The sequence below is a fragment of the Amphiprion ocellaris genome, chromosome 4 (genome assembly GCF_022539595.1).
Source record: "Amphiprion ocellaris isolate individual 3 ecotype Okinawa chromosome 4, ASM2253959v1, whole genome shotgun sequence".
Classification (NCBI taxonomy): Eukaryota; Metazoa; Chordata; class Actinopteri; family Pomacentridae; genus Amphiprion; species Amphiprion ocellaris.
In genome coordinates, this window is record NC_072769.1 from 10,577,149 (window position 1) to 10,604,919 (window position 27,771).

A 27,771-nucleotide genomic window follows, 5' to 3' on the forward strand; every position below is an offset into this window, starting at 1 on the left:
TCCAGAACAAGAATATGAACATTGGCTACAGCCAGCTTTTGAAATTTTTTAAGCATGTTATAATCAAAGTTTTACAGAGTGCCTCCGTTATCATCACTCCATAAAACAAAAAAACATTTTTTATCATGCTTTTTATAATTAAATATTATCTCAATCAGGCTGTGGCTAATAAATGAACAAATCACTTCAGAATATAATGCATTTTGAACTTCAGCCAGCTGTCAGCTCCGTTTGAACTGAAGAAAACAGCTGTGGATCTGTAAACAACAAAGTGGCCCGGACCGATCCACACAACACCGCTCCCGCCAGTCAACAACAGGGGGCGCTAGTGATTGTGTACAACACCGGGATGAAGGGGAGTGAGTGGGTCATTAATTCCACCAAATCACCTCATTATTAAGAGGGAGAGATGGCCAAGGGGAGGCCGAGGAGGATCAGATCTGCGGAGCACAAGTTGAAGAAGACGGGCTACGATCAGAGCCGAGCCAAGACCCGCATCAACATCGGCGAAGCTTTCCAGCGGTGGAGAGATCTCCGGGAGCTGAAGGGCATGAAGACGGACGCGGAGGTAGCCGTGTTTCTGCTAGATAGGTGGGCGACAGTAGTTTTATTGTATTTTTGTAGTTTTGTGGTGTCCGCTGGTTGTCTGTGTCTGGAGCTGGTGTGCTGTCTCCGTGTAACGGTCTCCTCCTGTCTGCCTGTTAGCTTCGCAGCATTAGCAAGTGTTTGCTAGCCGACAACTTAGCTAACCAACTCGCTGCGCCGTTTCTCGCTCTTAATCCTGATATTTGTCCATAAAAACGCCTGAAAAGTGTTTTACAGACTAGTTTGACACACGTTAACATAAATTGTACACCTCCGTTTAATTGTTTGGATTATTTCATAACGCTAAGCTAGGTACCCTACATGTTAGCTTAGCTTTAAACCAACAGCCCTTTCGAAAATGTGAACACTGGCTTAACGGTTGTGGGGTTTTTTTGTTTGTTTTTTTTGCTGTCGTTCGTTTAATTATACTCTTATATATGTTGTTTTGCTTCAGCTGCAAGACACAGACATCCACTTACTTCCGTGTAGCATAATGCTGGAACATCAGCCCAGATGTTAGTGTGGTTGCCATGGCAATGCTCGTCCATGAGTCTGGGACTGAAGGAGCCTTTTTAGAGGGACCATGTGCGGAGATAAACAGGAGGATTAAAAGGAGGAAATGTCCCCATCAATGTGTTTTTTAAAAAAGTGCATTTGTCCCCCCCAATACACGCAAGAATGAAGCACTTTTATTTTGAAAATCCGCTATAACGTTATTAATCAATGAGACTTTTTTCTGTAGCATTGGACATACAAATCAAATGTGGCACAGCAGATCAGTTAAATCAATTTTTAAAAGTAGTTAAACCTTACAAGTAATACACACAATGCCCCCAACAAACATGAGGTCAAAATGCATAATGGCAAAATAGGTAATTCGTTAAAAAGAGAGGTTGATAAAACATGCATGAAATGGACTCAAATGTAAGTAAAAATTCATTAAAGCAAAAAAATTAAGTTTTTTAAAGTGTAATAAAAGATATGTATGATAGTCCAAAATGTATGAATATATAAAATCTGTTTAAAAAAAAAATAGTGATAAAACTACACAAATAAAATCACTCAAAAGCCAGACTATAACGATAGATCTTGAGTTTGCTTTTCCTAACTTGCACATTCAATTCATTTGCACATTCTTACACACGAGAATTCTATTAATTTATATGACCTATAATTCTTTGATTACTTTTGCTGTTACTGTGACTTGTTGACTTGCTCCTTATTTGTCTTGGAACACTTACCGTCTACTGACTTTCCTCAGCTGCATGTTACTGTTTGCTGTTATACTCTGAAACACCAAATCAAATTCCTCAGATGTGAACACCTGCTTGGCAGATTCTGTTCTCTGAAATATCAGCACTCTCTGCCGCTAGAGATGGAGGCCGTAGATACAAAATGCTGCCTCACTGTGGGTTTTTTTTTTCTGACTTTTGGTTCGTTTAAAAGCACTACAAGGAGATCTGAGGGTTCTAGAAAGTTCATATGATAAAAGAAAGTCCCATACAAAGGTAGGACCAGGACCATTAACAACTTTATAAACCAATTTAATAATCTTAAGATTAATTCTTAAACAGACAAGTAGGCAATGCAGAGAGTTTAAAATTGCTGTAATTTGTGCACTCCTTCCTGTCTGATTTTAGTCTTAGTTCTTTTAAATTATGCTTTCATATCGGACAATGTATAGACTGATACCGATAATCCATTCTTGAGTAGATTTAATTCATGGTTTAATCTGTCATATTGTTGTTTTCAGTTAGCCTAGATAATACACCACACATGTACATGATTCCCAGAAATCATCCTGAAACGCGTGTGATTTGCACTGAATGTAGTGAGGTTTCTGAAATCTTAATTATTAAGAGTTTCTATCAGAAAACAAAAGAGGACAGAGGAGAAAATCTCGCCTCTATGTGTTCACTAGGCAGGGATCTTATTAAACTCGCAAATCTGAATCAACACAAAGGGTTATAAGCACAACTAACATTAACTGAGAGACCAGATGTGTTACTTGAAGTCTCCCTCCATGTGTTTTCTCACACTTAACGTGTCCACATAATGAATGCCTTGTGTTATGATTGCAGTTATCTCCAGACTAAGTCAGAGAGTCGACTTCAACGATCGAGCCTCAAAAGGAGCTCTTCAACTGAAACCTGGTGAGTAGGTCTGTGTGTGAAGCCAGTTTCCTCGTCCTCATTTGGTGCTAACATTACTGTGTATTTAGTGACGAGCATTGATTGTGTCTCTTATTGGACTTAAAGTAATTAAATGATGAATGCTGGTAAAACAAATTTAAAAGGAGCACAACTGTCAAATAAATGTGTATCTTTATGTGTCTTTGTGGTGTCTGGTTGTTCAGTGAAAGTGTGCACTATGAATATCCGTTTATGATGAGTTCATCAAATGACTCTGAGCAGGAAACTTGTGCCGATCCTTCGGTCCAGTCGTCTACAAATGGAAAGGTAACTGTGATCCCTCATGTAGAACACAAAGGCTTAGTCCATAAATCAACCCACTTCTAAATACTGATAAATTTGACAATCGATGAAAGGCTTCAGTCGCTTCTGAAGTCCAAAAAAACAAATCAATTTTCATTTATTCAGCTGTGGACATTGCACTCTCTGAACTTGTATTTTTCTGTGAGTTGAATGTATAATTATCGATATTCTGTTTTGTTTTTATTGTATTTTGTTATTGTGTAGTGTGTAAAATGTGGTACACAGTAAATATGAGAGAGTTGTCTTCCACTGAGCTCTCTGCTGACTGGATTCTGTTTCTTGTCTTATCTTAAGGAGCTGCAGAAAAAAGATGCTGCTTGTCAGAGACCAAAAAGTGAAGATGAGTGGTCAGAAAATAAAGAAAACGCAGGTGAGTCACCTTCACATTAGTCCTGAAAAAACAATATCCGAAGAGATTGTTAACAGCAGACGTTTTGTTTCTAAAATGGATGCACACACAGTTGCAGAAGAGGATGAAGAATTCAGCACCTCATTAAGTGTGGGAGATGGACGCTTCCTGGTGGACTTGGGAAGGTATGTTGGTTTAAATACTGGGATCCAGTTTGAGGCTTTTGCATGAATCCTCCTTCTCATCTCCAGCTTTCAGAGTTGGACTGATCGCTTCTCTTTCTTATTGTCCTAACATCTTCTTCTTCTTCTTCAAAAAAAAAAACTTTCATGTGATTAACTGCTGCTGCTTTTCTGACTCCTTCAGCTCGTCAGAGTTCATCGTGGATGAAGAGTGCATCCTCCAGCTCTTCATGTCATGCCGGCAGTGCAACGGACAATGTACAGTGAGAAAACATGTGAAAGGATTGAAGCTTGTCGTTTACCAGGCGTGCTGCTTCTGTCAGAGCCGCAGCAAATGGACTAACCTGCCGGATGATGATGATAAGAAAGAGGATGGTCATTCCCAGATCAATGGGAGAGACACAGAACGTGGACAGAACACGTCAATGTCACCGGGCAGCAACAGCAGCTGAGTTCACGTGTGTGAAATGACTCCAAGCAGATTTGGGGTGCTCTGAAACTGGAATGTGTTTCAGCTGAACCTGTACAGTAGGTGAAGCAGCTGGACTTGTGCTGCTTTCTGTGGACTGTCGAAGCCATCAGCACCTTCTCTGTATGTTTCACTCATTTCCTGATGCATTTGGGTGAATTTCTAGTATCACAGTGTACAGTTGGTCAGACAAGGACTACTGTCTAAATACTAGTCACTGGTTAAACTCATGACCCCCCATTTACACATTTGATCTGTATCTGGATATGAATAAGGGCATATTAATGCAAGTGTGTGAAAAATGGACGGTGATCTGAATGTGGCCAAACCACATCTCTACTAGGCCACCCTCGAGACCTTCTGACTATAAGAAATGAACCAACTCAACAAGATGAAAAGTTACATAATGCCTCCTTTTACTGTTTAAATAAACAAGCCTGGCAAAAGCTACAAGCTCTGGCAGTAGCTAGCAAGTTTTCCTTTGCAAAAAAAAAAAGTGATTTGAAGGTGACTGATGTTCATCTGCCCTCCAGTGGCATTGCTTTCCTTTCCTTCTTGGTAAGCAAGCTCTGGATGACTAATGTGCAGTAAGAGATCTGATAACCGTGCAGGCAGATTGGAGGTGACGGTACTTATCTATGCCAGGTACAAATACAAAGCCCTGTGGACTGGATGTTATTACTTTAACCCTCGTGTCGTCCTGCAGGTCAAGTTGACCTGTTTTAAAGTTTGAAAATGTGGAAAAAAAACATATTTTTATAGTGAAAATTTCCACATTTTCGGGAAATTTTTTAACATTTTTTGGTGGAAAAAAAAGAAATGTAAAAAAAAAGTTTTTTATGAACATTCAGAAAAAAAATCAACCAAAATCCAGCGATATTCGCTGGATTTTGGTTGATTTTTTTGGTTGAATGTTCTTAAAGAAAATATTAGAAGTTTTCCAGATATATATTTAATCACTTTAGATATTTTTAGGATTTCTTTAGAAGATTTTTACTCATTTTTTGAAAATATTTACAAGAATTTTCCTACGAAATTTGAGTGATTTTTTTTTTTTTTTTTTTAAATAAAACTTTTAAGGAATTATTGGCATTTTCTTCCTGAAGGTTTTGCAAATTTTCAGAAATTTGGGTAATTTTTTTGCTGAATTTTGGGATTTTTTTCAGAAGAGGAAACAATATTTTTTTGGTGCTCGTAAATGAAGACAACAGGAGGGTTAATAATAGCTAAATACAAATGACATTATACTACCAGGAGTAACTGGGGCCCAACGTTTAAGCTGTTAAACCACAGTCACCATATGAGCAAAGATCATTACAAAGATGAAGAAAAAAATCATTTTCATGTCTGCATTGTCCCTTAGCTATTTGGAACACCTCAGTTTACTTTTTGAGGCAAAGCTGCACACTGGCATTCAAAACTAGCATCCAATTAGCATTGATAAATTGATTTATATTACAGTTTTCAGATAAGAAAATAATTTGATCCTCTTGGATGTAAAATTCCATTCTCCATTTTTGTTTTGTTTAGCAGCAATTTCTTTGTGCTTCCGATAGAAATAAGTGTGACACATTTGAGCCAGAGGAGAAGAGTGGGCCCACACATTTAATGGGTGATGACAGGACACTCTGTGCTCATCAGGTATGATGTCAGTAGACGGTGCTCTAGCATCGGAACCCTACGTGTATTAGTTCAAATCCATCATGTCTTAAGTTCTGGCTGAGAGTTAAAAACAATCACATAGAGCTGAGGAAAAGGAAAAGTTAGAAAACACAGATCATCATCGCCCACCCACTGATCCACAACCACACTAGGTTAATTTAAAAATCAAACATCATTAAAGTTAAAAAATAAATAATCCACTGTAAGGGTTAAAATGTTAAAGGAAGACCTTGCACATTAAAGGGGAAAAAAAAGGAAGTCTTGTCAGTGGGTGACATTCATACTTATGAAATTTGCATCTGTAGTCCTTATTTGGCAAAAGGAAGAACATTTTACTATTTTTTTTGTTTTGTTTTTTTTTGCTACATTGACAGCACACAATAACCGCACAGTGAGGAAGTTAAAACATTCTTAGTTATCAAGTACTCAAACCCATGGAAGAAGGGGACTTGGTCCAAGGTGTCTTTAAGTTCAGGTGTAGCAGCTGAGGTGAGAGGAAGAGTTAGCTAAATTAGCTATTAGCTACATTTTGTTGGAGTGTGTTCAGTTCATTAATAATCAATAATCTTGTATAAGTTCTTACAATGTGATTTTCCTCTTCCTGTGCAAATCTCTGAAGGAAGATGCCTGAGGCGACAGTACTGTTCATGCATCAGATTCTCGTACCCCTTGGTTGTAAATAGCAGAAAAGTCTTTTCCCTTGATTGACTGGAGCTTAAACCAGGTGTTGGTACCTTCGCTGGTCAGTGCAGATAGCTAGTGTTGTACTGGAAGGACGCCATCTGGACCCGATTCCGCAGCCTCTGGACCTCCAGATCCTGGAAGTAGTCGTCCTCGTCGTTCTGGATGATGATCCTCTGCAGTTCACCGATCTCACGCTCCATCCTGGAATGCAGCTCTCGCTTCATCTTTAGGAGAGCCTGCATGGAATGGTGAGTGTTTTAACATAGATTAAACGGTGAATTATTTTCAAAAAATCCCTGGGGTGAAAAAAAGGAATTCAGACTATACAGTTGGATAAGATGGGTGGTTTGAAAATTTGCACATGACAAAAAAGCTTCCATGCTCGTCTCTCAGCTCTGACTGATCTTTTTATCTGCTGTACCGCAGCACAGTGCATATTAATTTTAAGAGAGTAGTTTGCAATCGAAATCCATCATTAGATATATCGTTTTTGATATAATCCATGCACATTAAGAGCTGTGAATTAATCGCTCGGCGGTCACTTTTTTTGAACCGAGAAGTTTGAAAGAATTCAAACTGACACTTTAAAAATCATATTAAGCCCATAAGGAAGTAAGTATTGTTAACATGTCTGTCATTGCCTTTATGTAAGCTTCTGTCAGAGTGCCCTGAGGATGAATGCGGTGAAAAATGTCAACTGGTGCTGCATCAGTCATTGCTGGTGCCTGAACTGCCACTTGGATGGCAAAATAACAGGCGAGTCCTCAGATTTTTTTTGTAAATCTGTCAAGTTACTACTAGTGTTATTTACTGATGAGTAGATCTTGCAATACCTGAAGCAGAATTTTAATCACACCCTCTGCTGGATCAGGAGCAAATTTGAATGGGTCAGTTTGAATTTTGAGTATTTTCCGATTTCTGACAAGTATTTGAGTTTCGAATGTAAAGTGAAAGCCCTAATTCATCACAATAATGAGCAAAGACTTTACCTTTTCTTGAGCTTTTTTCCGAACCTGGATCTCCTGCCGCTCTTGTGCAAGTTTTTCAGCAAGTAGTGAAAACTGAAAGAGAGAATTCATGTCACGCCTCACGTGAAAGCTGTGAAGTTGATTCAAAACCATACAAAAGTGTGTTACTTCCTGGTTAAACAGAAGATCGTGTTTGTGCCTTACTTGGTCTTTGTAGTAGTTCTCCATGGACTTGATCTGATCTTGGTGTCGTCTCTGATGTTCCAGTCGCTGCTCTCTGGCGTAGGCTCTCTGCTCTCTTAAGCGCACCTTCTGCACCTCCAAACCCTCCTCAAACAGCTGCCGAAACATCTGCACACACAACCATACCTGGGTCAGCACATCACCCAACAGATGTGCTCACATTGTCCGTTATGTATTCTTTAAATATTCTCCTACAGCTCTCAATTCGTCTGGAACACACAGTTTTTAAGACACGGCCATCTAAAGTAATCGAGTTTGAGTGAAAGCCATCAAAAAATCAAATGCTTGCTGGCTTTAGCCTCTAAAATGACATTACTGGCTGTGTTTCTCAGTCTTACTTCAATTAAATCTTAATCTGCTTGATAATGTCATGATAAAAACTGAGGGGAAATGTAGGATTTTTCAGTATTTTACATTACATATGCAAACCCGTTCATTAATTACTTTTTAAGATGATGAAAAGATAAATAAATATTAGCCATGTTTAGAATTGTAACAAAAATAAAGAAAAAAAGGAAATGGGACTTGTGTTCATAAGAATTGAGAAAAATAGTTTGAAGTCTTGGAAAAAAAACTTTGTAGCTGTAATGATTCTCTTATGTCAGTTATTGGTTCATGCTGTCTGGAGATGACAATAACAGAAGAAGCTCAAACTAAAGATTTGGTCTGTCAGAGCTTTTTCAAAACAGAGGACATAAAAGGAGCACTTTTCTCAACTAAGCTCGGAACTGTGTCCTTTGCATGAACTTTTTCTAATGTGTTCCTTCAAAATATATATAAATATATATGACAGGAACACAGCTATTGTAAGTAGCTGAAGGTGTTAACGGCCTCCAGCACTCACCCTCTCCTCCTTGGTGCGAGCCCTCATGAGCCGAGCACGGTGCTGAACGTGGTAGTCGTTGTGGTACTTCTTGGCGCGAGCTATCTGCTGCCTCTGTTCCCTCAGTCTGTTCTGTGTCGACTTCTGCTGCTGGATTCGATCTTTGAAGTCCCTCTGGAGAATCAACAATATTTTTAGCTCTCAACTATCCAGCTTTGTAAGAGAAATACTGCATGCATACCGCACTGTAACTGTTTTTGCATGCGAACGAAACTTCTGTGTTTATGTGTTGATGCTCACCAGGCGCCTGTTGTGGTCTTGTTCTTTACGGATGATCTCCACCAGCAGGTCATGTTTCCTCTGGGCTTCCTCCACCTGGAAGACAAGCAGCAGTTTATATATGTAATCATCTGTCTGTTAGCTAAATGATCCAGCACAGGACAGATTTAAAAGGAGACAGAGAAGATGGCTATTTTCTTACCTGGCTGGAGAGTTTGCTGCGGCGCTGGCTGTGAGAGAATGACGTGGCGTGGAGTCTGTCCACCTGCTGCATCTGCTGCTCCCACATCCGATCCAGGGCGTGAGGGGAGATGTGAAGGTGAGGCAGCTCCTCCCGGAGTACAGGCAGGAGCTCGTTCTCTTTTATTTTCACTGAAGAGAAAAGACGGTAACAAACCAGAACATTTAATATTGTTTGCGACAAAATTACAACTTTGTAGATGTTTGTACTGACCCACAATCCCACATATAGCACATGTACCTCCTCTTTAAGCGCAACTGATTATTTAATACTTTGTTTCAACAGTAGCTCCATATAACCAATTATATGCAGTAAACAAGAAAAATACAGTAAAATGTTGCACTGAAAAATCAAACCACTGAGATATTCTATTGATTTCCCATAGGAATTCTTGTAGGACCTTAACAGCAAAGGGGGTTTTATTGTGGATGTATCATGTTCTAAGACAGTACAAACGCAAGAACACTCTGCTGGTTAATACAATAGATGTGTTACATATAATGCACAAAACCATTTTAAAATGCATTATTATTATTATTCTGATAAAAAGATTGGGCAAGTTATAATCCTTGAAATATAACCATAATGTAATAACAACAAAAATTATATACCACTTTTTAAGATACTCAAATGGAGTCAGGAAACAATCTTTTGACTCTTGACTGTGACATTCCAGTGATTCAACTAAACAGTGCCATAAACCAATAATCTGAACCCACCAGGACCCATGCGCCTAAATACTATTTATTATTAGTGCTAATTTTCAAAGTGCACCTTTTGTACTCTTATAATACTCCATTTTATTGTAAATACCACCAATTTGCACCTTAATGTGAATACTAACAAGTTTTGCATTTATAATTCTATAAATATCAGCAGTTTAGACACCTTGTTGCTATTTTTTCGACCTGTACATTTTGCACACCAATTGCATGCTCTTTTGTACACTGTTCCTTTATCTATCTTCTATGTAACACAGGTGAGCTAGTGGATACCTGGAAGGAGGATTAATGAAGTATCTATCTATCTATCTATCTATGGATATTTAAAGTAATAAATGCAACTGTATTGGTTGTAATCAAGGCACAGCTGAGTTAAAATAATGCAGAGTCAGAGGGGTCTTAGCAAATGTGATTGGGTTTGGTTCATTTTATATATAACCAAGGGTATATATTTTAACTTTATTCTAAAGTTCCCTGGACATCTTTAAGTGCCCGACGTCTCAGTCATTGGTATGTGTTTATTTACAGAACCATTCTGGGCATTGTTCCTTCCTACTTGTCTTGTCTTTTAACAAGGAAACATGTAAGTCACAATCTCGGATCTATGGGTACTCTGCAATTTGTCATCCCCAAAGTACAATATGAACTGGGCAAGAAAGCATTTAGGTTTTCTGCACATAATGCTTGGAATAAACTACAATCTCAACTTCAACTTCAAGCCCTCGTTACACTGAATGAGTTTAAAGTTCTGGTGAAATCACTACAGTCTATCTTGTCTGTGTGAGCAAGTCTTAATGTTGTTAATTATATCTGTTGTTTACTGTTTCTATAGCGAGACTAAGCTGCTGCCCTCTTGGCCAGATCTCCCTTCCAAAGGAGATTTTTGATCTCAAAGGGACTATTAATTCCTGTCTAATTTCTAAATATAAATAAGGATATTAGACATAGCAAACACATAAACATCAGAAACAAAATTATCCCACTTTTGTGGCTAGAATTGTGATTATTAGGTTACAGGAAACCTATATTACTACCAAATATCAAGTTATTAGGTGAGCCATGCCTTTATCATTACCAAGTGCATTACTGTAGTATTAAGGGGGTAGGAACCTTCTGCCTGTTGCACTGGTTGCACGGGGGACCATAATAAAGTCGGGACGGCAGTGTGCATTGTTGTTGTGTCAACCCTAGATCAATACAACACAACAATCTAAAGTTGTGTATTTGCATGTCAGGACTGTTTGATCCGGATAAAAGCAGCTGCACACGCACCCGCAGCTGTGCGCGCTCCCGCGGACGGTTGTCTTTTTTGTGGCGGAAGATCACTTTAGTGCAGGACACCGGTGAGGAGGCTTCAACAAACTAAAAACTGCAGAATTTATCGAGAAACTGACCGCAGATGGAAACTTTTCGGATCCAGCCGTACATGTTCGAGCCCGAATCTGAGCCGGACGGAGAGTCCGAACATCCGCAGCTGGACGACTTTGTTTGGTGAATATTACGATCTTTACCTGCTGATCGTAAGACGTAATGTTGGATTCAGTATTTCGATAACAAGCGATGTGTGTTTTTGTTTCTGTATGTAACCATGTGAGCAGGTGCCCGTGTGGAAAATGCCCCAAAGTCCCGACTGAAGTGGAAAACCTTGGCAGATGGGAAACACCAGAGGTACCTTAGATTTAAAGGGATAGTTCGGGATTTTTGACATGAATCTCTATGGCATCCCTATCATTAGTAACGTACACTCTCACTGTCTTACCCCCGACAGTGTCCCGTGAGCCGAGTTCTGGTTCGGTTCTGGTCGCGGCGAAAGTAGTCCGGCAGGTTTCCAGGGTCACTTAAATAAAACGTATTTCTTCTAAAAACAGCATGTGTTCAAAAGAGTGATTTATTTGCATCACAAAACCCATTTCCACGAAAAAGTCACACCACGTAATCACTTGGCACTACTTCCTGTCCCGTCGTATCAATGCGCGCTGTCCTCCAGCTGACTGCTGCGTACATGTGTTGATATGCTAACGAGCAGGCTAAGTTTGAGAGCGGTAGACCGACACGTTTATCAGCTTAGTTACAAGTTAGAAACCAAAAATTTTTACATATTATATGATAAATGGGGCGGACTTGTGACTACCCAGGCTGCAGCAATAAAGATGTGCCTGGATCTTGTCACGGATTTCATCGCTTTCCAGTGACGGACGTAGCTCTGAGGGAACTTTGGCTAGTTGCTCTGGGCTTCAAATTGGACACCAAACTGGCAAAAATGAAAAAGCTTCGTGTTTGCAGTGCGCATTTCAGCGAGGAGGATTATGTTTCGTGCCCAGGACATCGTAAGAAACGGGATTTGAAGAGGTCTGCTGTCCCTGCACCCCAGGTAAATACAATTCAATTGTACCAAAGATGTTCGATACCATTCCTGCAAGCCTACTGTCTGAAATGGCAAAAAACATAAGTCAGTACATACTACATATGACAATATCAAGTATATAGGGTGAAACACTTTGGCCTCCCCTATGCATTAGGTAACAGCTTGGGACAGAAGGCTATATTTATAGCAACGTGGGATAGAGACCAGTTCAGGAGGCTGTCTTGCAAAACTGCTTGAAGTTATAAGAACAGAAATAACTTGGGAATACAATATAATAATAATAATAATAATAATAATAATAATAATAATAATAATAATAATAATAATAAGGTAATTGAGCACTAGTACAGTAGGCCTATAAAATTATAAAATAAAACTAACAACCTGTACAACATCTAAGAGAGGAGTCAACACTTACTCTGCAGACAACTGACCATCGGGTCCAGCTGGTCTGGGACGCTTCTTCCAGTTTATTTTCGGGACGTGGAAAAAGGTTTATAAAACACCAGCATTGAGGAGTGCAGGGAGGTCATGGTGGTTTATGATGCAGACCTGGGCTGGCACGTCAACATCCTCATGAATGGAAAGGTCTTGCATCTGTGGCATTATGAGTTCCCATTCATGACAGCAGTAGCACTCCGCCTCTGTAGGCATAATTTCACACTTGAAGCAAGTGCACCACCAGTTGTCTGTCACCCGGGATCTCGCGACTCCAGCTGTGGCTCCAGCTTCCACCTCCACCTCTCTGTCCACCCTCTCTCTCTCTGCCCGTTGTAATGCAATCTGGCGCATTTCCTCATCGGTGTACTCGGGTTCATAAAGATATCCCATTGGCTGTGTGCTTCTATCAATGTTTTCCTCTTCGCTCTCGTAGTCAGACATGGTAGCCTATCGTTCTGATCGCCCTGAGTAATAAACAAAGTGAAACAGGTAGCCGCGGGGTGGGCTTACGGCAGCGCGCATTGATACGACGGGACAGGAAGTAGTGCCAAGTGATTACGTGGTGTGACTTTTTCGTGGAAATGGGTTTTGTGATGCAAATAAATCACTCTTTTGAACACATGCTGTTTTTAGAAGAAATACGTTTTATTTAAGTGACCCTGGAAACCTGCCGGACTACTTTCGCCGCGACCAGAACTCGGCTCACGGGACACTGTCGGGGGTAAGACAATGAGAGTGTACGTTACTAATGATAGGGATGCCATAGAGTTTCATGTCAAAAATCCCGAACTATCCCTTTAAATGACTGTGTATCACCTCCTTTGTTCGTCTGATGGAGTACATTAAAGGCCTATCGTTCACAAATGACAAACTTTGCTGTTAAATATTCTTAAGCCATTCTGGGAAAATGTTGTTCAAATTTGATCAGTCTAAATGTCGTGGTTTTAGATCCAGATCTGATCTAAAATGGTCCAAAAACAGCATTGAAATCCTCCTTGTGTTGAACTTTGACAAACAGAATAAAGGTTTTACAAATCAACAACTCTGCTTTAAAGACTCTTTAGCCTTTCTGAGACAATCTAGTTCTGATTCGACCAGGATAAATATTATGGTTTTAGGTCTGGACCTGGTCTAATGGGCTTACAGGCATTTCTAAAAAGCAGTGAAATGTCTTTTTTTTTTTTTTTTTGCTTTTTCACAAATTCAATAAAGGTTTCATAAATCAGACACTCTGCTTTAGTCTTAAGGCTCTTTGAGATAACCTAGTCCCGGTTCCACCTGTCTAAATATAGTTAGTTTTAGGTGTAGACCTGACCTACAGGTTTGAAAAAAGAAAAAAAAAGCAGTGAAATCTCCCTTTTTTGCATTTTCACAACTGCTTTAAATAAGCTTTAGCCTCTCTGGGAAAATGTGACATAGATTTCACCCGTTTATAAATAGTGGTTTCCAACCCTAGACCTGTTCTGATCATCGATGATATCTCCCTTTTCTGCATTTTCACAAACAGAATAAAAGTTTTACAAATCAGAAACTGTGCTTGAAAGACTCTTTAACCTTTTAGAGACAATCTAGTCCAGTTTTGATGTGTCTAAATATAGTGCTTTTAGTTCTGGACTTGGTCTAATATGGGCAGGATGCAAAAAAACAAAAAAAAAAAAGCTGTGAAATTTCTGTTTTTTCCAGCTTTCAATATTAGCATAAAGGTTTCAGAAATCAGAAACTGTGCTTTAAAGTATCTCTAACTTTTAACCCTTTTCTGCATTTCAACAAATTATCCACAAAATAGGAAGCTGTGCTTTAGAAAATCTTTAGCTTGTCAGCGTTAACCTACCCTTATATTTCCATTTATGCCAGATGTTCAGTGTGTCTGTGTTTTGTGGTGTTTTACAGGTGCAAGACAACTGGGCAGAAATCAACACACCACAAGACCAGTTTACAGGTGAGTCAGTGAATGAGCTCAACTATTTATGGTAGATTATCTGTACAAGTATGATTAATTATTAAGACTATAAATACAGTACATAGTCACAGTTTGTGACTTTGTGCAGTGTATTGCATAATAATGTGCACAAATATTTTCTACTAGTGTGTGCACTTTTATTGTAAGAGAGCATTTATCGACAAGAGATGAGTCACTGCTTCAAAGGCTGTCTGTGGTTTTGAGTGTGCACCTTTCAAGTAAATGTCTTTATGAAAATCTACAGTGGTAAATCAAACAGAAGTTTTACATCCGTTACACACCCATCTCACAGTATAGCAACCAAACAGTCCAGATCTCCCACTCTTAAGTTGTGAACTTACTATCTGTAGCAAAAAGGAATGATCAAGGTCTTCGGTTTTGGTGGAATAAAAACCAGGACAGTTTTCTTTCTGTATACTCCTCTTTGAGCCTACTGCAGAACTATTGTTTTACCAATAATTTTCTGATGTTCCTCAGCCTAGTGTTAACTGCTGATGTAGTAACAGTTATGATAGAGTCAGCGCATCTTTGTCTGAATGTGTTCCAACTTTTGATTTAAAAAGACAAGCCTCTGACTAACCATATCTTCATATTATATTTTCAGGCACTCAGTTAAATCTGTCAGAGATGTGCGCTTCAACCACGGAGAAGTAAGTAAACTAGTAATTGTGCCACAATATGCCAATTAAACAATTTAGGTTGAAATTACACGGTATATTAATTCAAAGCTTTTTTTGTTCCCTGTTTGGCTACAGTACAGTTTAACACCTTTTGCCAATGCTTCACCTGTGAAAATTAATTCTACATACATACTACAACATATGTACGTTTCAGCCTGCAGCTGCATCACAATCTCTCAGCGGTCTTTTTTGATGCATTTCAGACAAACTCCACAGCACATTGTAGATGAGGAGGCCATCCTGCAGCTGATGAAGAACTGCCCCAAGTGCAACAGAACGTGCCGCTGCACCAAACATACTCGCGGCTCTTACCTCATAGCCTACCAGAAATGTTACTTCTGTGATTATCAGCGAAAGTGGGCCAGTCAGCCTGAAGCTAAGAATATTAACATTCATAAGGCATCAACACCGCACAAGAGGAAACCTCCAAAGGACAAAGTGTCTGTAAATGCCAAGGCTCAGACTTCACAGCTTAATAAAAACATTTCTGCATCCTCAAGTCCCACGACCCAGTAGAGACAAAAGACTCGACTGTTTTCTTCTTGGATTTGACTGACTTAATGAATCTGAACCTGGACTTAAACCCAGTTTCAGATGTGCCTTACGATGGATCATCATTTTGCCGAGATGCTTGATGATAACAAACAATCCTTTAAATTAATAATAATAATGTTTAATGATAATTTTGTAATAAATAACAGTTGCAGAAACGTTCATTTTGCTCACTAGAAGTAAGAAATGCTGTTTTAAAATGTAGGTGCCATTGTGGATGTGGAAACATTGTGAAACCTCTAAAGCCCAAAGCCTGCCGGCAGGTTTGAAAGGTATATTATCTTTTTAAAAAAAAATGTATCACCCAAATTACACCATTTATCAGGGCTTGGAAATGTGAAAACCATATGTTACATACTGTGCAGCCTGAAAACGTAACCAAATCTAAGCTTAAAATTGTGATATTTCATCAAAATCATTATATTCTACATGTCTAATTAAAACTTTTGCCACAAATTAATCATTTACTGCAAACAGATTCTGTAAAAAAACAAAACAACTCCTTAACTCCGGACATTTAGGTGGCCTGGGTTGAACTGCAGGCTGTTTTTAAACGGAGCCAACATGGGTATGGAAAACAAAACAAAATGGTTATGGAGGTAGTAAAAAGTCTATGTTGAACCCGAATTTTTCTTGCGTTGGTAACATCTGTGGGCACATGAAAAAATGTACATTTTCATTTTAGGTTTTGTCAAGTTTTGTAAAATGAATGTTCAGGGCAATATGATTGTAGTATAGTGTTCGAAGGACATTTTTAAGTTCTCTCTACTTGTAGTCATGGTTGTGCTGTTTTCTATAGAGGTGCAAAATATGACTGGAGCAAGAAAAAAAATACCTAGAAACTGCTCAGGATTCAGAGGAGTAACACTAATCACACTTGAAGTATTGGGGATATTATATAAATTTCACTTCAAGTTATAATCCTGCAATGCTGCAGTTCAAGTACGAATAAATGAGAGACGTTTACTGCAAAGAACTCTGACAGGTCAACAGGGTAAATACAGAAGTTTGACTTACTTGATGGAGCTTTCCTGGGGGCCTCTAGCCGTCTGTGTGCTGATGTGGTTTGTCTGTGACGTTGTGGCCTGTGCTGAGTCTTTGTTTTAGCTGGAGACACTCTGGGCGCTTGAGAAATATCCCCCAGTATGGCCTCTCTGTACTCCCGCTCCTACACACATAAACACAGTCACAGTTTAGTAAACTGGAACAAATTTCTCAACACTTGCAAGAAAACAGAAAGCTTTATTTTAAGCAGTAATATTCATATGAAGTAAGCTTTTGAGTTAGACTTCAAAGTTCTCCTTCAGCAAATGAAGGTGCAGTCTATATTTTTATACAAAAAGTTGTATATTGAGGGAATGTTTTCCTAGACCTATTATTTGAAAGCACATTTTTGAACACATACCAATGTCTTTATTGTGTTACAACTAACTGCATTTTTTGTATAAACACATTAAAACTTTTCATTCTATCTGAACAAATGTGCTTTTTAGGACTTTTAGTGCAACATAATGTACAAATGCACAGACAGATGTCAATATACATTTCAGTTTCTTGTTAGAAACTACTTTTTTACAAGATTCACATCATTGCTACAAAAACTGATAAATAGGCATTTTCTTCCTGTAAATTATCTTACACCAAAGTTCTCCAAACTGTTCTTTCTCATTAAGTTTACAAGTCAGTAATATACACACTAAAGGAAGTAAACAAAGGGACAGTGGACATGAATGACCTTTTTTTTTTTAAAAAAAAAAAAAAAAAACCAAAACTTTCCAGATTTCATGATTACTCTAAAACCCGTGTACAGCTGGAAAACATGATTTGCAAGTTCCACAGATTTTTCAGGCTATTCACCAATTAAATTTACATGAGAAATGGCTGCAAGTGTTTAGCCTCTGCCCACCTGTCTGTCCATTTAATTAAGCTTAATTCTGTGGTATTACTCAATCTATTTGTCTTTAAAAATGTACTGTTGGAAATTAAGAAAGCCGATAAACCATACACCTGAACTATGTACAGGCTATTTTTTTCCAGTGGATGCGACTGTTAGTGGGTCATACTGCCTCTTTCATGGTAGGGAGGAGTTCTTCTGCACTCAAACTATACTAGACATCATACAAATGACTTACAGCTTCCTGTGCTTTGAGACGTGCTTTGTCCAGTTCTGTTCGTTCTTTGTCTTCATATCTTTTCAACTCCTCCTCAAAGGCCCTGTTCACCAGATGCTAAAACAGAAAGAGAACCATTCAGTTTTCCAATAGTAGAACATGATTAATAGAGCCAGCAGCAGCTTACTTTAACTCAAATATTATTTTTTAACTTTGGTTTTAATTAATTGACTGATATAAGAAGATAAATTACTGTAGCGATCTGGCAAGTACATGACTTCTTGATGCATTTTTAAAACTGCAACTACTGTTAAATCCAATTGAAACCAACAATGGTGATATCCCACATGGAGATACTGAAGAGCATAAATTTATCTTTAATCTAAAATTAACACAATTTTCAGGATTTTTTACAAGTTTGAAATAAATTACATCAGATTTAAACCAAAGCTGTCCTAACAGGGAAAAGTTCTTGCATTTGTTAATGTCTCTATCTAGTTGTATTCTTTGTATGGAAGTTACATATTTAGAAGAGTTTTTATCATGAAAATAATCTGTCCTGCCTTAAAATGGCTTAAAGGTAACTATGTCTTCTAGCATTTATACATGGAAAAAACATAAGAAACCAAAAACACCACATAAGCATAATAACAAGGTAAAAAACAAAACAAAACTTGATTGTCACAAGAGGTTGATATTATAATCCCTCAATTTGGTCTTGATTGTCCCTAAACTACTGTTAGCATCATCCCAGTCAGGCTGCAATGTAGCATTTAAAGCTGGGAACACAGTTTGTAATCCCAGGAAACTCCATTTTTGAAGTTGCTCTTGGCTCCGTTGTCAGGCTTTAGAAAAGCTAATCTATGACAGGTCTTTTTAGTCAGAGCACATGCACAACAAAGTCTGCAGTGAGAGTAGGATGTAGCAGTGAAATAGGATAGATGGAGGAGTTTCACTTAGAGGAGAGAACTCCATGTGAAGGCACAAGTAAATGATTTCTCTCTTTTTTTTTTTTTTTTTTTAAACTATTTTTGTATGTTTGAAGCTGGTGCCTACGGTTATGTTTGTTCAGTGGGAGGGGACAGGAAAGGCTACAGGAGAGGGGCTGTATTTCTTTTCCTCTTATCCACAATTCTGCTTACCCCAGCATTAAATCTACTGAACAGCCTGCATTTTACAGCCAGTTGTGAAGAAATCCATTCCTGAATACTGCAGTGTATATAGTAAGACTAACAGAACACTTGTAGCTTCAATGCATGAATATATAATACACAGTAAAGAACATTTGAAGGACACCTCAGTGACCGGGTTAATACCTTGCTGTGTTTTCTGTGAGAGGCTCTGTGGTGGAGCTCTCCTCGCCTTGGATGATCAGTAACTGTGAGGTTGGTTTGTTTCCCGTCATCCAGACTCAAGGCCTCTGCCATGGCGTCCTGCAACTGTCCCTGCAGAGAGGGATGGACTCGTGGAGGCGAGGGAGACAAGGAGCGTGTCCGGTGGGTGGATTCAGGATCAGATGTTGCTGAAACTATGAAATGTTGCAATTCAAAACATTTCTTAATCTGCATGGGATTGGTTTAATGTTTAGCCAATCAACTACAAATCTATGCAACTTAATTTTTATGCAGCTGTGCAACTGGCAGACTATTTAGGCTGCCAGACGCATTCAAACTTGTGGCATGCTTTTGCAGCTTTTTGTCAATGCAACACGTAAACACAAGAGTGCAGTTTGTTCTCTTTCTAAAATATGTTCACTACATTTTTAGTCAAATGTACACATACCCGTTTGTTGTCTGGGAGTCCGGCGACACTCCATGATGCTGTCGCTGTGGTGGGACTGCTTGTCCTCTTCCCTGACCTCACTGGACTCTCCACTTTCACCCAGAACTCGTTTAAGCATCTACAGGAATTACACAGAACACACGGTTGTACATGTTAAAAGGGCCATTACACAAATACAGAGATGGTGTAAGCACACAATTAACAAAGACTAAAGATTATGTAACCATGGCTCCATGAAAAACAGTGTTGACACTGTGTGGATGGTCCTGCTGGAATGAGGCAAACTGTATTGAAATGAGTGATAGAGAGCAAGTAGTCTCACCCACAACCAACAAAACAGTAACACATTCAATAAAGATTAAACCAATAACCATTGCTCTTATATAAACTACTTATATGTTATGGCCTCATTAACCTCTGTGATCCACTAAAAAGAAGAAAGCAAAGCAAATACCTGATCAAGTTCCTCTAGTCGATGGGAGAGATTCTCAGATATGTGATGCAACTCCTCTTCTGCTTTCTTGTTCCTCTGTCTGCGATAAGACAAAGGCTCTTCAAAATCCTCTTGTGCCGTCTTGTTTCTACAAAGACAGCACACAGCAGAGATGGTTGGACAATCAATAAATAATCACTACTGCATTGTTTCCACATGAAATAGTAATTTCTGTGAAATTATTGTACTTCTTTAACGACAGCTTGAGTCTAAAGTCTTACCTGTGTCCCGTCCTCTCTCTGTGACCTGTCCTTCTGTCTTGTAATCTTCGTGTCAAACGCAGATCTTCATCTTCTTGGTCTTCCTCTTCAGTGTCTGGCGGAGAAAGGGCGGTGGGTGTCATCTCCTCTTGCAGGGTGAGGAAGAGCACATCTGGCTGTGTGCGGAATAAAACCCTCCTAGAACCTCCATTCGTTGGCTGAGATTAGGGGGAAAAAAACTTGTGTTAATTGAACTTCATATAAGTTAACTGTATGTCGCAGTGCCTGTCATTTATGCTATTTAACAGAGAAACCAGCATACAGATCTAAACCTGATCTCCAGATGGGCTGCTTACAAGGACTGACCAAATGCTTAAACACCAAGAATCCAAACATGTTTTTATGCCTTTGGAACAGACAGTAAAATTGGTACAAGTAAAGGTTTGCTGTTCTCTTACTTCTAGTGTCTCCCCCTCCACTTCTGTCCTGGCTCTTTGTTGGCTGGACAAAGACTTCTCACTTGCAGCTGGACATTAAACAAGACATGACATCAACAACTAAATGACACTTCACTCAGCTGGGAGATTTTCACTGCAGTCACAGCAGCATAGCAGATAAACTGTTCAAGCGGCTAGTTGCCCCGAGAACCACTGCACATTCAGTCACGACTACCATTTTCATCAAGGTCTAAGAGGCTTTCTTAATTCGATGACATGCCATCCACAGTTAAAGCAATTTACTACTTGAAACACTTGACATTTTCTTCTTACTGACACTGAAGGTAAATGTGTTTTGACTCACCAGGTGACTGGCAAAGGGCAGGAGACTGCACTCCATTGGTGACAACAGTCTCAGCTACCTTAGAGGTCTGTGAAAAAGATAATGAAAAGAGAGCAGGAACACAGAAAGAAGAGTCTATTGTGAAGTCAAGCAGAGGATATTAACATCAAATACACAGAATATTTAGTCTTGAGCATTGTGCACAGCTCAAGAAAATCAGCTTTTTAAAAATCAATCACAAGATACAAGACTTTTTAGAACATAACTGCCTTGGTGATGGGTCAAAGTATAAATAAATAACTCAAAAGACTGATGAAGAAAAACTTGTGTGCTCTCAGTTGTAGAGGGAGGCCATAGGTTAAGTTGTGTAAGCCACATAACACCAGGTCATGCGCATGTCAGGACCTGTTAGCATATGTGATCTCACAGCGTGATGGTGTAAAGAGGCTACTTCCTGATTCCAGAGATTTTCTTAGGAAGCAAAAGCCTTGGTGGCACACACTTGGAAAATGTGGCAAACAGATTTAAAGTCATTACTTATCATCTTGAATAAGGTATTACTCTAAAATTAAACACATCCAAATGACGGCTGTCACTTAAAATAGTGGTTAAGTAAGTGAATATTGGCAAAGTTTTGTGAAACAGAAGTACATCTGAAGAGTGAAAGCAGGATTATATTACAGAAGTAACTGCTTGTTTGGAAGGAGTCAATGAGGCCTTGTCAGCATATGCTTATCCTTCCTGTACTGCCACAAAATTCACAAAAACTACAGTGTAAATGTGTATCTATGTGTAAAACAGAGAGAAGAAATGTAGTATATAAACACATTAGATTGCTTTTAAAACTTGTTTTAGGTGACTAAAACTGACTGTAACACATCTACACTTTATGATACTGTATGATAAGGATACCTCTATAGTGACAGCAGTTGCTTCCTCCTCAGTGTGAACCGTGTTGAGGCCAGCTGTGGGAAGTTGGCTGGGTGAGTGTGGGCTGATGTCAGGACAGTGGGGGGTGTCGCTCTGGTTTGGTGGCTGCAAAGCGATGGCTGAATGCATCGGTTCAGTCGGTGGAGCTTCTTTGTGGTCCACAGGACCAGAGGGGGTGACTGGATCTGCCGGTTCTAGCATATGAATGAATTAATCAGTGGTATTTCAAGAGATATTGTAATAACAAATTAATCAAAATGCAAAGGATGGTTGAAGGCAACATGATGTGACAGACCACAGATATCACTGTTGTGTCTTGTCTGCTACAATTACTGTTGATGCTTAATTTGTGGTTTGCAGTAAAGTCACACAGTGGGTTAGATAACTAGAATGCCCAGACAACTAGAACAACTATATTCAATGAATAAACCAACTAATGTCCTCTCAAGTCTACAAAATAGTTTCAAGCAAAAACATGCAGTGAATTCCTGATACTTCTTAATTAAACCACAAAACCCAAAGAAAAACTTGTGGTTAATACTGTATACCTAAAAGCAACTATTAAAACACTCACTGTCACTAACAGAAGTCAAGATGAGCTTTATTTGCATGTCTTACCTTCTTGTTTGTCTACAAATGTTCGTGCAGAGACTCCCAGCCCAATGAGCTCACTAGCTGATCCCAACCCCTCGGTATTCCAAGAATGGAGAGACTGTTTACTGGACGGGACAGCAGATCTGAATAACAGAAAACAATATGATCGACCACAGGTTCACAGTGTACTACGTCAAATTACTGGACATTTACTTTGATATACCGCATTAACTGTATCTCTCTCTTTCTGTGTTGATCTGAGTGACAAGCTGCTGCATACATTTGACTTTAAAAGGGACAAAGTTCTACTGAATTAAACTGTGGCACCAAAAACATAGAAATAATGTGTTTTTGATGGTAAATTTTTGTGACTCTTCGGGATCCAAGCCACAGCTAGGATTGGGTCAAGGCAGTGTTCATATCAGCAGCTATGCTGCCTGAACAAGAATTAATTCTCAGGTACAAAGCATGACTCAAACAAGGGCCGTATCAGTGGTTAATCTGTTGTTTACATTACCACCACAATAACAAGAGCCATTTACATATTTCAATAACTCATGTTATCAGTTCAGAAGAGTGTTAATAAATACACCAGCAGAGCTGCTACCTGCACTCAAAAAGGTCAACAGGACGTACAGTCGGATCTCCACTAAAGCTGATGGATATCATGTCAGAGTTATGGGTAACACACCTCCCTGTAAAAAGTGTTTTTATACACAGTAGAGCTCAATACAAATACAGTAGTCGGTAATAGTTAAGTTAGCACATTAGGTATTAGTTAGGTTAATACACTGGGTCCTCCATGACTGATGTTCTCACTTTGTCTAACAAAGTGTAAATACAAAATCTGCACATCAGTATCCATCCATCCATCCATCCATCCATCCATCCATCCATCGCTTAATCCTCATTAGGGTTGCAGGGGGTGGAGTCTATCCCAGCTGACTTAGGGTGAAGGCAGTGGACAGCCTGGACAGGTAACAGTCTATCACAGGACTACACATAGAGACAAACAATCATACTCACATTCACATCTACAGACAACTTAGAATCACCAATTAACTTCAGCATATTTTTGGACTGTGGGAGGAAGCCGGAGTACCCAGAGAAAACCCACTAATGCACAGGAAGAACATGCAAACTCCACACAGAAAGATCCCAGGCCCAGGCCGAGATGCAAACCAGGAAGATCCCTGGTTAGTTGTGAGGCGACAGTGCTAACCACCGAGCAGCTGTGCAGCCCTACACATAAATATCCTTTTTAAAAAATGTCACAAAAAGTAATTCATTTTCTGAGTCTGTAGTTGGCATGAATCAAATACAGGTGTACAACATATTCAAAAATATAGACATTTGGTCATATCTTACCAAGTTTTTAGAACTCTAATACACACCAGCTCCTTTAGTTGCCACACATATAACCCATGCCACTTTTAATATCATAAATTGAAATAATAAACCAGGCTGATTGACTTACAAATGAAATATGAACACAATATAGGCCAAGTTTCATAAAGCCGTCTTGAGGTACTTAGTACGTAGAGTGTGTAAAGTATATCTCGGACAAGCTCTTACTCTATACTGGATGATAAGGATGCCTCCTCCAGCTTGGCCTCCTCCTGCTCTGTGGTGTCACAAGTTGTGGGCTCCTTGTTTTCCACTTCATTGAGACTGTCATTCAGTTCTTCTGAAAACAAGAATTGCACAAATGATGCAAAGGGTGAGAGAGAAAACTAAAGAAAAAAACTCAAATGAGAGAGCAAAAGTTGTGATTACAACATGCAATGGCCTCCATGGAATTTAAAAGAGGAACAAACACATACAGTCAACAAATTGCCTCACAAAATTTCAAAGATACACTGCTGTGAAATATCACATAAAAAATACTAAAAGGTAAACCGCAAAGGCTCACAATTAAAAAGTCTGATTTACAACAGTTGGGGGGGGGGGGGGGGTTTGCACAAAAGTAAAATTGATGATGAACCAACTTCACTAACCACATGAAGAAATGCAGAAGTAAAATGTCACACTGTAGCAATATCATCACTGCTAATAAGCAACTTAGCCATAAAAAAGAAAAAAAACTTAATTCACATCACTATACACAGCATGATACAAGCTGTGTATGAGGTACTAAAGTAAATTATTTTAGTAACAGTTCATATAATTCAGTTATGACATTCAACCTTTGTCAACTGTCATATCGTCATAATGTCTTTGTTAAATTACAAAAGTGCATATTTATTATCTCTTGATGGGACAAAGTGACAAATCATTCGCCTACCACCATTCTGTGATTCCTCATTTATCTCCTCGTTGAGATATTCCAGGAGGCCGTCGAAGATTTCCAGGAGGTTCTTGATAGACTCTCCGTCCCCTCTGACAACATTTTCTCCTGCAAACACATGGGCATTCTGAGCATTATACATTTTTAATGTTGAAAAAAGGAGATATATAGCCTTTGTTTTTCTGGAGATTCATCAGGAAATAAATATTATTTGCCTATGAAGTGCAAAATGATGTCATCTGATGGTGACATTTTTACTTATTTCAAGGTAATCCAAGTGCGTAGGAGTGAATAAGCACAAGCTTAGAGCAAGTGTAAAATGCACATTTAAACTTTAATACATGGATATTTCAACTGATGTGATGCTACAAATGTTTTTTTCTTATACCTGTAATGTGCGAGAGGCTGATCTGAAGGTAATCCAAAGACAGTGAATCAATCACAGACTGAACATTATGGACATCATCCTCTTGACTGCATGGTGCTGTAATATAATCTAAACACACAAATAAAAACACATGAATGGGAATAAGCAAAGCCTGTATGCATGAGACCAGAGTGAAAAACACATACATGTGCAACACTGCCAAGCTTACAGTAATGAACATTCACAGTCACATCCTTGAACACTTTGGGCCTTCGCTTTAACTCTTTCTTGTACTTAACAATGAAGGAAGGAGCTCATAATGGCATGTTTGGTCTTGGGAAACATTCCTGACATACTAAACACACTCAGGAGATTAAAACCTTAGTTAGTAGCCATGTGTTTAGAATTTAAATGCCCTTGTTAAGACTACAAATTATGGTTACTTTTATTGCCTAGTTTACATTATTTGCTATGTTAATCAAGTAATTGCTTTGCCTCAAAATATCAGGTGATGAAAAATGAAAATAAACTTCATTAGTTTAAACTTTTTCCTCTAGTCTACACTTTAAAAACTCAGTGTACTGAAGATACTATAGCTTAACACAAAGTCACAACTGCAAAGCTGGAAACATCAGAGAATATTTAGCACTATAATCTTTACAAAAATTACCTAAAATTGCATTGCTTACTATTATTCTGCTGATCTACTAATTGATTGATTAACCAGTGGTGTTGACACCTGGTGGCAAATGAATTATATGCAAAAAAAAAAAGATGCCAGATTTTAATTATCTTTGACAGATATTATAATTGAAAAATGAGTTAACATATGAGAATGGGAAATAACAGCATTTTTTCTCCACTAAAAAAAACAAAAACAAAAAAAAACTCCAAAATGACGATGCAATTTTTACTGCCGTCTAAGCAAAACAAACATGTCCCCTTATGTTCTGATAATATAATTGATAATATAATAGGCTGGGACATCTCTGTAGCACCACAATAATTATTATGTTGTGACACATCGTACCGTTATAGAAAAATGCAGCTCCTGCAATCTGGACATTGCATTTGGCCGTACTGTGATTGTTTATTAATGATATAAATAGTAAAGTGACTAATATTTAAATTTTTACATTATTAATTAAACTTTAACTGTCCCTATTTTGTAGATCTATATGTTGCTCTTACCTGGAACTTTCTCCCCCAAAATGTTCTCATACAAAGCAATGAAAACATCTGCATTACAGTCAGTGAGTATCCTCAGCCTTAACTTCAGGTGACACTTGCTGAGAAGATCATTTGCCACATCGACCCAATCTGCAGGGAAAAAAATGGAAACCGTGTTCAATCTCTCAATCTCTAACAGTAAAGTCTTTCGGCAGAACATCAGAATATAATTTCTGTAAAATATACCTACAGAATAACAAAACCAGACGATATGGAAAAGCTAAAACAAAAACACCCGTTCATGTGGAGTATATCTTCAGTAATAAGCAGTGTGGTGTATGACAAATGACTTTTGTTTAAGTCATTATGATGAAATTCACTGGTTGTTTATTCACAAATCAGGTCCATTGTCTCCTCTATGGGTGATAACCTTAATGTAATCACGATTGCCCGGCAAACTTCAGCTCTGGAGCGGGGAGTTATGTCTCCCTGACTCATACGCACCAGCTGCTAACTACACTAGCTACCGTCTGAAACTACCGGTATAGATTGCACACATACAAATAAATAATACCGGTGGCCACGTTTTTGGGATGACAAAACATTAACAAAACTATTTTCTGAATCTATCTGCCATCTTCGAGTCGTCTTTAACGTTGTTTACGGCAACTTTACCGGTTGAGTTAACTCAAAAGTGGCTAGCTAACGTTGCTAATGTTTGCTAACGGGGACATTTTCAAGAAAATTTAAACGGCAAAGGCGACCCCTTCCATTTAGTTATCTCTAAAATATGGACAGCTGATGAAAGGCTCGGTGACAACAGGACAACGACATTAACCTGGCAGCTAACGTTAGCAGCGGGAAGTTAGCGTTACGTGTCGCTAGCTTTACCCGGACAGGAGTGTCGGCTGCCTTACCTCTCTCTCCCTCCTGGGTTCCCATGAAACAGCTGTCGACAACAGGCAGCTGGAGCCCAAAAACTACCGACTAGCTGTAAAATAGTCACGTAAAGTCCCAGAGTGCCGGTCCTGGTCTCAGCAGTTGGACTCAGTGTTGGTGTTGTTGTGGTTTTTCAGGAACAGAGAGAAGGAACTATCTGCTCTCATTTAAAACTGAGCTCCTCCCTGATTGGTCGGCTGGTCGGTCTTTGTTTCCGGAAGTGCCTTTCGATTGGTGCACAGCGCCCCCTGCTGGTGACGTTTATGTGAGCACCCACAGACACCAAGATTAGTAGAATAGAATAGAATAGAATAGAATAGAATAGAATAGAATAGAATAGAATAGAATAGCATAGAATAGAATAGAATAGAATAGAATAGAATAGAATAGAATAGAATAGCCATTTTATTGTCAGCCA

At 38.9% G+C, this 27,771-nt stretch overlaps 3 protein-coding genes across 5 annotated transcripts; 2 read left to right on the top strand and 1 right to left on the bottom strand.

Annotated features, from left to right (window-relative positions):
- Positions 1-319: 319 nt before the first annotated feature.
- On the top strand, positions 320-4,533 carry si:ch211-40k21.5 (uncharacterized protein LOC100332117 homolog). Its single transcript, XM_023282105.3, has 6 exons — positions 320-591; positions 2,667-2,738; positions 2,942-3,044; positions 3,375-3,450; positions 3,542-3,614; positions 3,796-4,533. The coding sequence occupies exons 1-6, from the start codon at positions 410-412 to the stop codon at positions 4,061-4,063; spliced, it is 774 nt and encodes a 257-aa protein (XP_023137873.1). The 5' UTR covers positions 320-409; the 3' UTR covers positions 4,064-4,533.
- A 1,131-nt stretch (positions 4,534-5,664) lies between these two features.
- On the bottom strand, positions 5,665-27,537 carry LOC111585104 (centrosomal protein of 95 kDa). Of its 2 annotated transcripts, none has more exons than XM_055010313.1 (21): positions 27,332-27,537; positions 26,436-26,564; positions 25,266-25,373; positions 24,875-24,985; positions 24,166-24,274; positions 22,615-22,733; positions 21,979-22,190; positions 21,088-21,154; positions 20,745-20,812; positions 20,308-20,504; positions 20,048-20,174; positions 19,594-19,711; positions 19,128-19,339; positions 17,833-17,928; positions 16,718-16,868; positions 8,942-9,111; positions 8,761-8,835; positions 8,482-8,634; positions 7,599-7,745; positions 7,416-7,487; positions 5,665-6,662 (listed from the first exon to the last, which is right to left on the bottom strand). In XM_055010313.1, exons 1-21 carry the CDS (start codon positions 27,354-27,356, stop codon positions 6,486-6,488), a joined length of 2,643 nt encoding a protein of 880 aa, XP_054866288.1. In that variant the 5' UTR covers positions 27,357-27,537; the 3' UTR covers positions 5,665-6,485. The 2 variants fall into 2 exon arrangements, with proteins under 2 accessions (XP_054866288.1, XP_023150249.2); XM_023294481.3 differs by having other exon boundaries at positions 24,166-24,277.
- Positions 10,833-15,864, top strand: LOC111585105 (uncharacterized). 2 transcript variants are annotated; one of them, XM_035941054.2, is made up of 6 exons: positions 11,121-11,193; positions 11,301-11,370; positions 11,471-12,073; positions 14,399-14,447; positions 15,073-15,118; positions 15,352-15,864. In XM_035941054.2, exons 3-6 carry the CDS (start codon positions 11,813-11,815, stop codon positions 15,662-15,664), a joined length of 669 nt encoding a protein of 222 aa, XP_035796947.1. In that variant the 5' UTR covers positions 11,121-11,193; positions 11,301-11,370; positions 11,471-11,812; the 3' UTR covers positions 15,665-15,864. The 2 variants fall into 2 exon arrangements, with proteins under 2 accessions (XP_035796948.1, XP_035796947.1); XM_035941055.2 differs by lacking the exon at positions 11,471-12,073 and having other exon boundaries at positions 10,833-11,193.
- Positions 27,538-27,771: the final 234 nt, after the last annotated feature.

Bases quoted from the DNA above. Each gene is read 5' to 3' on its own strand.
- LOC111585105 (XM_035941054.2), top strand. From the start codon at position 11,813: ATGGGGCGGACTTGTGACTACCCAGGCTGCAGCAATAAAGATGTGCCT. The intron at 14,448-15,072 runs GTGAGTCAGTGA...TTATATTTTCAG, and splicing joins ACCACAAGACCAGTTTACAG to GCACTCAGTTAAATCTGTCA. The intron at 15,119-15,351 runs GTAAGTAAACTA...GATGCATTTCAG, and splicing joins TGCGCTTCAACCACGGAGAA to ACAAACTCCACAGCACATTG.
- si:ch211-40k21.5 (XM_023282105.3), top strand. From the start codon at position 410: ATGGCCAAGGGGAGGCCGAGGAGGATCAGATCTGCGGAGCACAAGTTG. The intron at 3,045-3,374 runs GTAACTGTGATC...TCTTATCTTAAG, and splicing joins AGTCGTCTACAAATGGAAAG to GAGCTGCAGAAAAAAGATGC. The intron at 3,451-3,541 runs GTGAGTCACCTT...ATGCACACACAG, and splicing joins AGAAAATAAAGAAAACGCAG to TTGCAGAAGAGGATGAAGAA.
- LOC111585104 (XM_023294481.3), bottom strand. From the start codon at position 27,356: ATGGGAACCCAGGAGGGAGAGAGAG. The intron at 25,374-26,435 runs GTAAGAGCAACA...TTGTGTGTTTAG, and splicing joins TTTGGGGGAGAAAGTTCCAG to ATTATATTACAGCACCATGC. The intron at 21,155-21,978 runs GTATCCTTATCA...TCTTTTTCACAG, and splicing joins CAACTGCTGTCACTATAGAG to ACCTCTAAGGTAGCTGAGAC.